Source organism: Macaca mulatta, chromosome 9 (assembly GCF_049350105.2).
Source record: "Macaca mulatta isolate MMU2019108-1 chromosome 9, T2T-MMU8v2.0, whole genome shotgun sequence".
Lineage (NCBI taxonomy): Eukaryota > Metazoa > Chordata > Mammalia > Primates > Cercopithecidae > Macaca > Macaca mulatta.
In genome coordinates, this window is record NC_133414.1 from 76339880 (window position 1) to 76353815 (window position 13936).

At 41.1% G+C, this 13936-nt stretch overlaps 1 protein-coding gene across 3 annotated transcripts in view; it reads right to left on the minus strand.

Annotated features, from left to right (window-relative positions):
* The window catches only part of FAM149B1 (family with sequence similarity 149 member B1), an 81866-nt gene that overhangs the window by 25441 nt on the left and 42489 nt on the right, over positions 1 to 13936 (minus strand). For 2 of the 3 annotated variants that reach the window (XM_028853438.2, NM_001261753.1), the window contains 2 exon segments: positions 12410 to 12577; positions 6291 to 6478 (listed from right to left, as the gene is read on the minus strand). In XM_028853438.2, the coding sequence (XP_028709271.1) occupies positions 6291 to 6478; positions 12410 to 12577 (356 nt within the window). 3 annotated transcript variants of the gene reach the window in all.

The window sequence follows — 13936 nt, forward strand, 5'->3', positions numbered from 1 at the left end:
TGTACTGAATGGATTACATCTAGGAACATCATCCACACCAGGACCTGATTTAGATGATAAAATTCCAGACCTTTGAGCTGATGCTACAATGGGATGGGACTCTTGAAAACCTTGGGAGTGAGGTGAATGTATTTAGTATGTGGAAGAACATGAATCATTGAGGCATGTAGTAGACAGACACTAAGGTGGCCCATGCATGATTCCTACCTCTTGGTGTTCATGCCTACGTGTAATCTCCTCACTCTGAGTGTGGGCAAGACTTGTGACTTGCTTCAGACCAATAGATAATGGTAAAGGTAATGGGATGTCATTCCCATGATCACATTATATTATATAGGCTTTTGTCTTGTTAGTCTACTAGCTCTCAGTCTTTCTTCCTGGCTTTGAAGAATAAAGCTGACATAAATACTACAGCTATAAGGAACTGTATGCTTCTAAGAATGCACAAAAGTGTAAGTGGCTTCTTCTCTGGTTGAGTCTCCACATGAGAGCCCAGCCCTGGCCAACAGCTTGATTGCAGCCAGGTGAAACCCTAAACAGAGAACTAGCTAAGCTGTTTCTGGACTTCAGACTCACAAATATATGAGGTATGTTGTTTGAAGCCACTGTTTGTGACAGTTTGTTAAGCAGCACAGAAAACCTACATAAACAATTCTTAACAAGTGAAATGTATATCTAACTATAAGCCAGCCATTCTACTATGAAGAATTTACCCAGTAAAAAAAATATGTATGCCCCCAATTTCTTGTACAATAGCACTTATAACACCTTTACATGTAATGGCCCAAAGCTGAAAAGAATACAATTGGCCATCAACAGATAAACAAATTGTGATACAATGGAATACTACTCAGCAATAAAAAGGAATAAACTGTTGATACTCATAATGACAGTGATGAATCTCAAAATCATTATCCTGAGTGAAAGAAGCCAGACAAAGAGTACATGTGATTCCACTCACATGAAACTCTACAAAATGCAAACTAATCTACAGTGGCAGAAAGCAGATCACTCTTTTTGTGATAATCACTTTGGAGATGCAGAGATAGGCAAGGGCAGGAGGAAGGGATTACAAAAGGCATAAACTTTTGGGGGTGATGGATATGTTCACTATATTGATTGTGGTGACGGTTTTATGGGTATATACATAGGTCAGAACTTATAACACACTTTAAATATGTAGTTTGAGGGGCTCTACCCTCCCTGGTGGCAGGCCCAAGGTACATTTTGAGAATTTAATACTGGGCTGCACCCTATCCTTGAGCCAAGTTTGAGTTGATGTTGCTGTAGCTACCACCTGGTAGAGGAGGGACAGGGAAGCCATGCTCTCCTATGCATACCTAGGACAATACCTGATTCCCTGGTATAGGCTGCTGTGAGACCAAGACTTAAGTGGACTGTACTCCTCACATCTTCTTGCTTATGGCCCCTATGAGGCCAGTACAGCTGATACCAAAATCAGACAAGGACACAATGAAAAAAGAAAAGACCAATATCCCTTATGAACATACAGACAAGAATCCTCAACAAAATACTAGCAAACTGTATCCAACAGCACATCAAAAAGACACTACAACATGACCAAGTGGGATTTATCCCAGAGTTGAAAGGATGATTCAACATATGCAAATCAATAAATGTGATACATCATATAAACAGAATTAAGGACAAAAAACAAATGATCATCTCAATAGATGCACAAAAGGCACTGGATAAAATTCAACATTACTTCATGATAAAGGTCCTCAACACACTAGGCATAGAAGAAACATACCTCAACATAATAAAGGCCATATACAACAAACCCATAGCTAGCATTATACTTAACAGGGAAAAACTGAAAGCATTCCCTAAAGCTAGAGCAAGACAAGGATGCCCACTTGCACCACTCTTATTCAACAAGTCCTTGTCAGAGCAATCAGGCAAAAGAAAATAACAAAAGGCATCCAAACTGGAAAAGAGGAAGTCAAATTGCCCTGTTTGCTGATGGTATGATCTTATATCTGGAAAACCTGAAAGACTCTACCAAAAAACTTATATTTGATAAATAAATTTATTCGTGCCCACCCAGGGACGCTTAGTTAGAACTTTGCCGGGCGCGGTGGCTCAAGCCTGTAATCCCAGCACTTTGGGAGGCCGAGACGGGCGGATCACGAGGTCAGGAGATCAAGACCATCCTGGCTAACACGGTGAAACCCCGTCTCTACTAAAAAATACAAAAACTAGCCGGGCGAGGTGGCGGGTGCCTGTAGTCCCAGCTACTCTGGAGGCTGAGGCAGGAGAATGGCGTGAACCCGGGAGGCGGAGCTTGCAGTGAGCTGAGATCCGGCCACTGCACTCCAGCCCGGGCGACAGAGCGAGACTCCGTCTCAAAAAAAAATAAATAAATAAAAATAAAATAAATTTAGTAGTTTCAGGATACAAAATGAAGATCCAAAAGTCAGTAGGGTTTCAATACACCAATAATGATCTAGCCAAGGACCAAATCAAGAAGGCAACTCAATTTATAATACCTATAAGAAAGTAAACTATCCAGGATTACATTTAAGCATGGAGGTGAAAGATCTCTATGAGGAGAACTACAAAACACTGACTAAAGAATTCATAGATGATACAAACAAATGGAAAAACGTCCCATGCTCATTGAAAAAATCCATATTGTTAAAATGACTGTACAGATCAAGCAGTCTACAGATTCCACACAATCCCTATCAAATTACCAATGCCATTTTTCACAGAATTAGAAAAAAAAATCCTAAAATTCATATGGAACCAAAAAAGAGCCCAAATAGCTAAAATAATCATAAGTAAAAAGAACAAAGCTGGAGGAATCACATTACCTCACTTCAAATTATACAAGAGTATAGTAATCAAAACAGCATGGTACTGGTATAAAAATAGACACACAGACCGATGGAACAGAATAGAAAACCAAGAAATAAAGCCATATACCTACAATCAACTGATCTTTGACAAAGTCAACAAAAATCTACACTGGGGAAAGGATTCTATTAAATAAGTGGTGCTGGGAAAACTGGTTAGCCATATGCAGAAAAATGAAACTGGACCCATACCTCTCACCATATACAAAAATTAACTCAAGATGGATTAGAGACTTAAACCCAAGACCTGAAACTATAACAGTCCTAGAAAAAAACCTAGGAAAAAGTCTTCTGGACATTGTCCAGGCAAAGAATTTAAGACCAAGTCTTTAAAAGCAAAAGCAACAAAAACAAAAATAGACAAATGATTCAATTAAACTAAAAAGCTTCTGCATAGCAGAAGAAATAACAAAATAAGCAGACAACCTACAGAATGGCAAAAAATATTTGCAAACTATGCATCTGACAAATGACTAATATCCAGAATCTACAAGGATTTCAACTCAATAAGAAAACAATAACCCTATTTAAAAGGGGAAAAAGAACATGAACAGGCTGGGCATGGTGGCTCACGCCTGTAATCCCAGCACTTTGGGAGGCCAAGATGGGCAGATGGCTTGAGCCCAGGAGTTTGAGACCAGCCTGGGCAACATGGTTAAACCCTGTCTCTACAAAAAAATACAAAAGATTAGCCAGTTGTGGTGGTGCATACCTGTGGTCCCAGCTACTCAGGAGGCTGAGGTAGGAGGATCACTTGAGCCCAGAAGGTCAAGGCTGCAGTGAGCTGTGATTGTGCCACTGCACTCCAGCCTGGGTGACAGAGAGGTGGGGGGGAAGGGGGACAGAAACAGAGAGAGAAACAAGACGTGAACAGACATTTTCAAAAGAAGACATACAAGTATCCAACGACCATATGAAGAATGACAGATGTTGGCAAGGACGCGGAGAAAAGGGAACACTTATACACTGTTTGTGGGAAAGTAAATTAGTACAGCCTTTATGGAAAGAAGCATGGAGATTTCTCAAAGAACTAAAAATAGAACTACCATTTGATCCAGCAATCCCACTCTTGAGTATATACACAAAGAGAAAGAAATTATCAAAAAATATTTACAGCCAGGTGCAGTAGCTCATGCCTGTAATCCCAGCACTTTGGGAGGCTGAAGCAGGAGGATCACTTGAGGTCAGGAGTTCAAGACCAACCTGGCCAACAAGGCAAAACCCCATCTCTAATAAAAGTACAAAAAATTAGTTGGGTGTGGTGGTGTGCACCTGTAATCCCAGCTACTTGGGAGGCTGAGGCAGGAGAATCGCTTGAACCCAGGAGGCAGAGGTTGCAGTGGGCCAAGATCACGCCACAGAGCGCCAGCCTGGGTGACAAGTGAAACTCCGTCTCAAAAAATACATATTTATTCACACTCATATGTTTATCGCTCCATTATTGACAGTAGCAAAGATATGGAATCAGCATAAGTGTCCATCAACAGAGGACTGGATAAATAAAATGGACTACTACTTGACCATACAAAATAATGAATCATGTCTTTTGCAGCCACATAGATGGAACTGGAGGCCATTATCCTAGCAAACTAACTCAGAAACAGAAAGTCAAATACCACATGTTCTCACTTATAAGTGAGAGCTAAATGGGTACACATGGACGTACAGAGTGGAATAAGAAACCCTGGAGACTCCGAAAGGTGGGAAGGTGGGAGGGAGGCAACGGTTGAAAAAGTACCTGTTGAGTACAATATTCACGATTTGAGAGTGATGGGTACACTAAAAACCCAGATTTCATCACTAAGAAATACATGCACATAAGAAACCTGCACTTGGACCCTTCAAATACATAAAAATAAAATGAAAAGAAAAAAATAGTGTAGTTTATTATATATCTATTATGCTTTAATAAAGCAGTTTAAAAAACATGCTACTTGCACATGATTTTTCTTCGTAAATCATTATATTCAAAGAGAAACTGCAAGCTCTGTCTAATCATCATAGACTAGGCCTTTTTATTTATCTACTTATTCTCAAATATTTGCTGAATACCTGTTAGTTTCTGTGGGAAATACAAACATAAGTCAGACCTACTGTGATCTGAAATCGGGGCAGAGACTAAATATATGGTCATATCATACCATATCATGAGATGATAATAAACATACATTTGGTCTCTGCCCTTTTTTTTTTATTTGAAATGGAGTCTCACTCTGTCAACCCAGGGTGGAGTGCAGTGGCACAATCTCGGCTCATGGCAAGCTCCGCCTCCAAGGTGCACGCCATTCTCCTGCTTCAGCTTCCCAAGTAGCTGGGACTACAGGCACCCGCCACCATGCCAGGCTAATTTTTTTTGTATTTTTAGTAGAGATGGGATTTCACCGTGTTAGTCAGGATGGTCTTGATCTCCTGACCTCATGATCCGCCCGTCTCAGCCTCCCAAAGTGCTGGGATTACAGGCGTGAGCCACCACACCAGCCCTAAAACTCTTATAATACCCAAAGTGGTAAGTGTTTTTTTGTATGCTAATCATATGACTGGTGGTTAGGGACTCCTGGATAGTCTGAGGATTGGGTAGGGAGATAGTGGTTGGCAGGGGAACCAACCATGTTATTAGAAGGTTGGAACATTTTCACTTTTTCAGCCCCAACCCTTGTCCTCTAGGGAGAAGATGGGCTGAAGGTCGAGTTAATCAGCGATAGCCAACAATTTAATCATGCCTACAAAATGAAACCTCCATAAAAACCCTAAAGGACTAGGTTCAGAGAGCCCTAAATAGCGGTAGGTCAGAAATTCAGGTCACAACTTGGAGCCTGCAACTGGCATCTGAAGTTGGGGGTAGTCTTGTGGGACTGGGCCCTTAATTTGTGGGATCTGACAGTATCTCCTGGTAGATTGTGTCAGAACTGAATTGAATTACAGGACACTCCATTGGTGTCTGCTGGAGAATGTGGTGTCAGAATTGCTTGGGTTGTGGGGGAAAAACCCCACCCACTGGTGTTAGACATGTTGTGGTATGTGAGAGGACAGAGTCTCTCACCTTATGCCCAGGCTAGAGTGCAGTGGTACAATCATAGCTCACTGCAGCCTTGACATCCTGGGCTCAGGTGATGCTCCCACCTCAGCCTCTTGCATAGCTGGAACTACAGGTATATGCCACCATGCCTGGCTAATTTTTAATTTTTTTAGAGAGATGGGATCTCACTGTGTTGCCCAGGCTGGTCTCAAACTCCTAGGCTCAAGTGATCATTCCCCTTGGCCTCCCAAAGTGTTGGAATTATAGGCATGAGCCACTGTGCCTGGCCCATACCCACCTTTTGCACTATGAAGCATATCATCTAATAGACTGGTTAGGGTTTAGAAATCATAAACAATTGATCTTTACATTGTTTTCACAAAGATCCTTACCAGAGGCAAATCCTTCCCAGTGACTACGTGTCAACTCCTCCATACAGCTCACAACCTTGCTCCATACATTGTCAAACACATAAGCAAGGACATCTTCTTTTATGCAGTAAAATGGAGCAATGGGAGGATACCCTAATTTCGGTTTCTCTGTAGCTGCTTCTGATTTCTTGCCATGAAATCCCTCTTTCCTGTAACAGAAGCAAGAGGGAAAAACTTCATGATGATTCTTCACTGAGTGTTCACCACTGTCCTTTGTGCTTCTTAGGAATGACTGGTGCTCCCACCCTGCCTGCCCTGCTGCCTGCCCAGCATGTGGAGCACATGTATGAAGCTGTCTTGGGAACTAAGGCAGTTCTCAACATAAGAGATTCCATTTCCCTTTTTATCCCGACTCTATCCCACTATTCTGCCAAAAACTAGAACAAGAAAAAGAAGGCTGAGAATCATTATTGTATTGGGAGAACCCGCTCCCGAAAGTTACGTGGGTTCTATTTCCTAGGTGTCTCAGCTGCTTTGAGAAATAGAGGGAAAGAGCACAAGAGAGAGAAATTTAAAGCTGGGTGTCCCGGGGAGACATCACATGTCTGCAGGATCCGTGATCCTCTCCGAACCGTAAAACCAGCAAGTTTTTATTAGCAGTTTTCAAAAGGGGAGGGAGTGCAGGAATAGGGTGTGAGTCACAGAGATCACATACTTCACAAGGTAATAAAATACCACAAAGCAAGTGGAGGCAGGGCGAGATCACAGGACCACAGTATGGGGCGAAATTAAAATTGCTAATGAAGCTTCGGGCACGCATTGTCATTGATAACATCTCATCAGGAAACAGGGTTTGAGAGCAGACAACCTGTCTGACCAAAATTTATTAGGCGGGAATTTTTCTCGTCCTAATAAGCCTGGGAGCGCTACAGGAGACCAGGGCTTATTTCATCCCTTCGGCTTGGACCATAAAAGACAGCACGCCTTAAGGCGTCTCTTCTAAGCCAGCTTCAGAATTTGTTTTGTCTTAGTTTATATAATACATCTATCTTAGGTGAGCACAACTACCAGCCAGATTTTTTCCCCCAGAACTCCAGGGCTATTGGTATTCCTGTCTGGCGAAGCAGAGTTAACTTGGCTAACTGAGACTTTCTGGGCTACAGACCCAAGTGTCTCTAGAAGAGCCTATAAACCTACCCTCAGGGCGCATTCTCTTTCTCAGGGATGTTCCTTGCTGAGAAAAAGAATTCAGCGATATTTCTCCCATTTGCTTTTGAAAGAGGAGAAATATGGCTCTGTTGCGTCCGGTGGCCAGAAGTCTTTTTTTTTTTTTTTTTTTTTTTTTTGAGACGGAGTCTCGCTGTGTCACCCAGGCTGGAGTGCAGTGGCGCGATCTCCGCTCACTGCAAGCTCCGCCTTCCGGGTTTACGCCATTCTCCTGCCTCAGCCTCCGAGTAGCTGGGACTACAGGCGCCCGCCACCACGCCCGGCTAGTTTTTTGTATTTTTAGTAGAGACGGGGTTTCACCATGTTAGCCAGGATGGTCTCGATCTCCTGACTTCGTGATCCACCCGCCTCGGCCTCCCAAAGTACTGGGATTACAGGCTTGAGCCACCGCGCCCGGCCCGGAAGTCTTATCTCTGGTGTTCCCTGAACATTGCTGTTATCCTGTTTTTTTTCCCAAGATGCCCAGATTTCATACTGTTCAAACACACATGCTCTATAAACAATTTGTGCAGCTGACACTGCACAAATCATCACAGGGTCCTGAGGCGACATTCATCGTCCTCAGCTTACGAAGAAGATGACGGGATTAAGAGATTGAAGTAAAGACAGGCATAGGAAATCACAAGGGTATTGATTGGGGAAGTGATAAGTGTCCATGAAATCTTCACAATTTATATTCAGAGACTGCAGTAAAGACAGGCATAAGAAATTATAAAAGTATTAATTTGGGGAACTAATAAATGTCCATGAAATCTTCACAATTTATGTTCTTCTGCCACGGCTTCAACCGGTCCCTCTGGGGTCCCTGACTTCCCGCAACATTATTGTATACACTAATTTCCCATATGTGTTTTGGTTTATTTTTCAACCCTCAATCTTTTCAATTAGGAACATTCCAAAGGTCCAACTACTGATTTTGTGTTTTTTAGCTTTAAATGAATGAGCATTGTTAATTGCGCAGTTATGATGATTAAGCACCGGAAATAATTTTTGTTGTAACAGGAGAAAACTTAGATTAATTTTTGTTTGTTTGTTTTTGAGATGGAGTCTCACTCTGTCGCCCAGGCTGGAGTGCAGTGGCGCGATCTTGGCTCACTGTGACCTCCATCTTCTGGGTTCAAGTAATTCTCCTGCCTCAGCCTCCCAAGTAGCTGGGATTACAGGAGCCTGCCACCATGCCCAGCTAATTTTTGTACTTTTGGTAGAGATGGGGTTTCGCCATGTTGGCTAGGCTGGTCTCAAACTCCTGACCTCAATCCACCTGCCTCGGCCTCCCAAAGTGCTGGGATTACAGGCATGAGCCACTGCACCTGGCCCTTAGATTAATATTAATGTGATATTTAATGATGTGCATGGCAGTGTCATGATGCTGTGTAATTATTATACTTGAGGCGATGATTCATTAGAGAAACATTCCACCTAACTGATTAAAATTAGTATACTTTTACTAAGCCAAATAAACATTTGGTAATTGGTTAGAAAGGAAAAGGAGGGGAGCAAAACAGCACAGGAGCTTCTCTTGAGGCTCTTCTGGGGACATTTGTGTCTGTAGCCCAGAAAGTCTCAGTTAGCCAAGTTATCTTTGCTTCTCCAGACAGGAATACCAATAGCCCTGGAGTTCTGGGGGAAAAAATCTAGCTGGTAGTTGTGCTCACCTAAGTTAGATGTATTATATAAACTAAGACAAAACACATTCTGAAGCTGGCTTAGAAGAGGAATAAATAACTCCAGGTCTCTACAGTGAAAGTTACCCCTAGGGAAACAGAGATCTCAAGTATTAGGAAAATGTAGGCAGGAAAGAAGGGTGCAACAAGGCTTATGCAGCCTAGCTACAGACTCTCATCTCTGCCTTCCCTAAGAAGAGTTGGCCTGGCATTAGGTGGGGGAGTATGGTGAGCAGTATTAATTGTGTTTAAATTTATATTTCTTTTTAGAGGAGATAACATCCATGTGATGAGAAAAATTCAAATTGTACAGAGGGATATATAGTGAAAAAGATGTCTCCTACATTTCTGTCCCCCAGTCCCCATCCCCAGAAGCAAATATTATACATTGTTCCAGAGAAAGTTACATTATACACTCTACTGCCCCTTGTTCTCTATTTAACAATGTGTCTTGGTCCTTGATCCCTATCAATACATACTAATCCAGGCTGGGCTCGGTGGTTCACGCCTGTAATCCTAGCACTTTGGGAGGCCAAGACAGGTGGGTCACTTGAAGTCAGGAGTTGAGACAAGGCTGGCCAACATGGCAAAACTCCGTCTCTACTAAAAATACAAAAATTAACCGGGCGAGGTGGCGGGCGCCTGTAATCCCAGCTACTCAGGAGGCTGGGGCAGGAGAATTGCTTGAACCAAGGAAGTGGAGTTTACAGTGAGTGAGATCGCGCCACTACACTCCAGCCTGGGTGACAGAGTGAGACTCTGTCTCAAAAACACAAAACAAAACAAAACATATTAATCTGCCTCTTAAAAAACAGCTGCGGAATATTCCATTGTATGTACTGTATCTTAACTTGCCTCTTATTGATCAACCAACCAATCTTTTGCTCTTACAGTCAATGCTGTAATTAATATCCTTATGCACAGTTCTTTGGCTTCACAAGTGATTATGTGTGCAGGATAAATTCCTATAAATAAACTTATTGGGTTAAAGGGTATGTGCATTTCAATTTAAAAGATACTGCCAAATTTCCTCTAAAGAGGTCAGATGGCCCAATGGTGAAAGAATATGCCTGTTTACCTACTCAAGGAATGATGAAACTTCTTTATCTTTTGTTCGCTGCCAATCTAAAAGATAAAAGTACCTAATTATAGTTTTAATTTATATCTCTAATTTCAAAGTTGAATTTCATTTATGTTTAAAATCCATTTTATTTTTATATTGATATTATTTGCTTGTTTTGTCCTTAGTCTTTTCCTTATTGACGTACATATTAAAGAAATTAACTCTTTATCCGTGAATGAACAACAAACATTTTTGCCTAGTGTGTCATTTGTTTTTTGACTTTGAGTTTATTTTTTCAATTCCTACTGCAGAAATTAGTTTTTTTCTATTTTTTTAAATTTGTTTTTCACAGCAGCATTGTATCATAGAAATGAGGTTTTTGTCTAGGCAGAAATTTCATATTGTGTAGTTATTTAAGAATTTCTTATGTGACTTGTAGGTTTTGTGTTATGGTTAAAAAGGCCTTCATTCTCAAATTATATTTTTTAAAAACAGTCTTCCATGTTATATTTTCTTCTAAATGTATATGATTTCATTTGCCACATTTAATTTTTTTAATGTGTGAAGTTTATTTTTATGGAAAGAATAAATTTGGAACCTTATATTTTTTTCCAGATGGTTTTTCCATTTGTACTAAAATCATTTGCTGAAATTACTGTATACTCTAATTTCCCATAAGTGTTTTGGTTTATTTTTCAACCCTCAATCTTTTCAATTAGGAACATTCTAAACGTTCAACTACTCTGTCACTTTATAAAACATCTTAGAGGTATTTCTAAAGGGAAGGCTGCCTTTCTAAAATCATCCGTGTATTACCTGAAAATTCATTTTGATTTGAGGAAAAATGGAAAATAGAAGTAATGTGAAACAGGCCAACTAGAAGTAATAAATAGAAAATAGAAGTAATTTGATACAGGAGAAGTGAAAGGGAAGGGGGCAGTCTTTGGAAAAAACCAAAAGAACCTGCTTCCAATTCTAGCTCAGTGGTATTACGTATAGAAGCCTGGCTTATATTTAGCTGGCCCTAGGGCTGTGTGCACATGAGTGATACGTGAATGAACATGGCTCAGCAGGAAATACAATGGGAAAAAATACAATGGGAAAAAAAAAATGCATCCAGAATCATGTGACGCAATACTAACTACTAGACCTAACCACAGCCACATATCCTAAAGAGAAATTCTCACTTATTTTCAAATATGCTGCTGTGACTATCAAATCTGGGACTTTTAAAGGCTTACAGGAATAGTTTAACAGGTTAATGTTTCAGAAAGGTAGCAAGGAATAGTGAAGCGAAGACTGGATTGAGAATCAGATGAGTAAGATTTTGGTTTTAGCTTTACTTTAGACAGATCATTAACTACTCTGATTCTCACCTATCCTGTAAAGAAGATAAATCATATCTATGTGATAGGACAACTATTAGAATATAGTAAGAATAGATATAAATAGACATTAATTATAAAATCTGTGCCAACCATAAGGTTTTAAACAAACTGTTTGTAACTTTTTCTTTTCTTTTTTGTTTTTTGGAGATGGAGTCTTGCTCTGTTGCGTAGGCTGGAGTGCAGTGGCGTGATCTCAGCTCACTGCAACCTCTGCCTCCCAGGTTCAAGCGATTCTCTGGCCTCAGCCTCCCAAGTAGCTGACATTAGAGGCATGCACCACCACACCCAGCTAATTTTTGTATTTTTAGTAGAGATGGGGTTTCACCAGGTTGGTCGGGCTGGTCTCGAACTCCTGACCTGAAGTGATCTGCCCACCTCGGCCTCCCAATGTGCTGGGATTACAGGTGTGAGCCACCGCGCCTGGCCTGTATATACCTTTTTCAAACAGGATTTATGTAAACAAAGTTCATTTCTCTTCAACTGCTTTTTTAAAAGGTTTTAAAAGTTCCCACTGGTGGTAATTTGCAAAAGGGTAAAATCAAACTATGTGGGGAAAAAATAAACTTATTTTAAAATCTCTAATCTCAGGAACAGGTAAATGATGTGTGAAGGTATAAAATACACAAGGAAGTCTAGTATATGGAAGCAATAAGAATATAAATTCTGGATACCTGAGAAAATAAATAACAGAAACTGGCATATATTTAATTGTATACATTGGTAGCGTCATTTAGAAAAAATAGGTATTAATACACAAAATAAGAGGGGAGTAAAAAGCTTAAAAGACACAATACTCACATATCTGTGTGATCGAATGCTAGGTATTCCTCAATTATTCCTTCCGAGAAGATTATAGAGTCTTCCTCGTCTCTTTCCATAGAACAAAAGCTGGAGGATTTGGCAATGGAAGATGCTTTATGAGCATAAGAAGATGAAAAATGTAACTTCTTTCCCCTTATACCAAATCTTGGAGAGGAAAGAAGAAGTAAATATTAATTATCTAAACATAAACAGTTCTTATGGCAACACAGTTACATGAGTTTTGGCTCAAACACCCCTTGCCCTGGCAATACCTATTCTAAGCCTCAATAACCTACCATTTCTCAGAACAGGAAGATTAAATTCTGGTCATAGAACTATTCTGCCTACATGTACTATGGACTATCTGATGCTGCTTGCTGTCTTTTTAGATGCAAACAGCTATAGCTGTGTATTAGGTCATCCTTGCCTTGCTATAAAGAAATATCTGAGACTGGGTAATTTATAAGAAAAGAGATGTCATTGGCTCACAGTTCTGGAGGCTGTATAGGAAGCATAGTGCTGGCATCTGCTTCTGCAGAGGACTTACAAAGCTTTTACTCATGGTGGAATGTTAAGTGGGAGCAGGAGCAAGAGAGAATGTGTGTGGGAGGGGAGGTGTCACACACTTTTAAATGACCAGATGTCATGGGAACTCACTATCGCAAAGACAGTACAAAGCCATGAGGGATCCTCCCCCATGACCCAAACACTTCCCACCAGGCCCCACCTCTAGCATGGGGGATTACAATTCAATATGAGATGCGGGCATTCTGCCCTTGGTTCCTCTCAAATCTCATATCCTTCTAACATTGCAAAATACAATCATGCCTTCCGAAAAGTCTCAAAAGTCTTGATTCATTCCAGTGTTAATTCAAAAGTCCAAAGTCCCAAGTCTCATCTGAGACAAGGCACATCCCTGCCACCTATGAGCCTGTAAATCAAAAACAAGTTATTTACTTCCAAGATACAATGGGAGTATAGGCGTTAAACATTTTTGTTCCAAAAGAAAGGGGCTACAGGTCCCATGCAAGTTCAAAACCCAGTAGGGGAGTCATTAACTCTTAGAGCCCCTTGATGTCCCACAAGGAGGTACAAGGGGTAGGCTTCCAAGGCCTTAGGGAGCTCTACCCCATGGCTTTGCAGGGTTCAGCCACCAAGGTTGCTCTCACGGGGTGGAGTTGAATGCCTGCAGCTTCCTTTTTCTTTTTTTTTTTTTTTTGAGAGACAAAGTCTTGTTCTTACGCTCAGGCTGGAGTGCAGTGGTGGGATCTTGGCCCACTGTACCCTCCACCTCCTGGGTTCAAGCAGTTCTCCTGCCTCAGCCTCCTGAGGAGCTGGGATTACAGGTGAGCGCCACTACACCCAGTTAATTTTTGTACTTTAGTAGAGACGGGGTTTCACCATTTTGGCCAGGCTGGTCTCAAACTCCTGGCCTCCAGTGATCTGCCCACCTTAGCCTCCCAAAGTGTTGGGATTACAGGCGTGAGCACCTGTCCTGAATGCCTGCAGCTTTCTAGGTAGAGG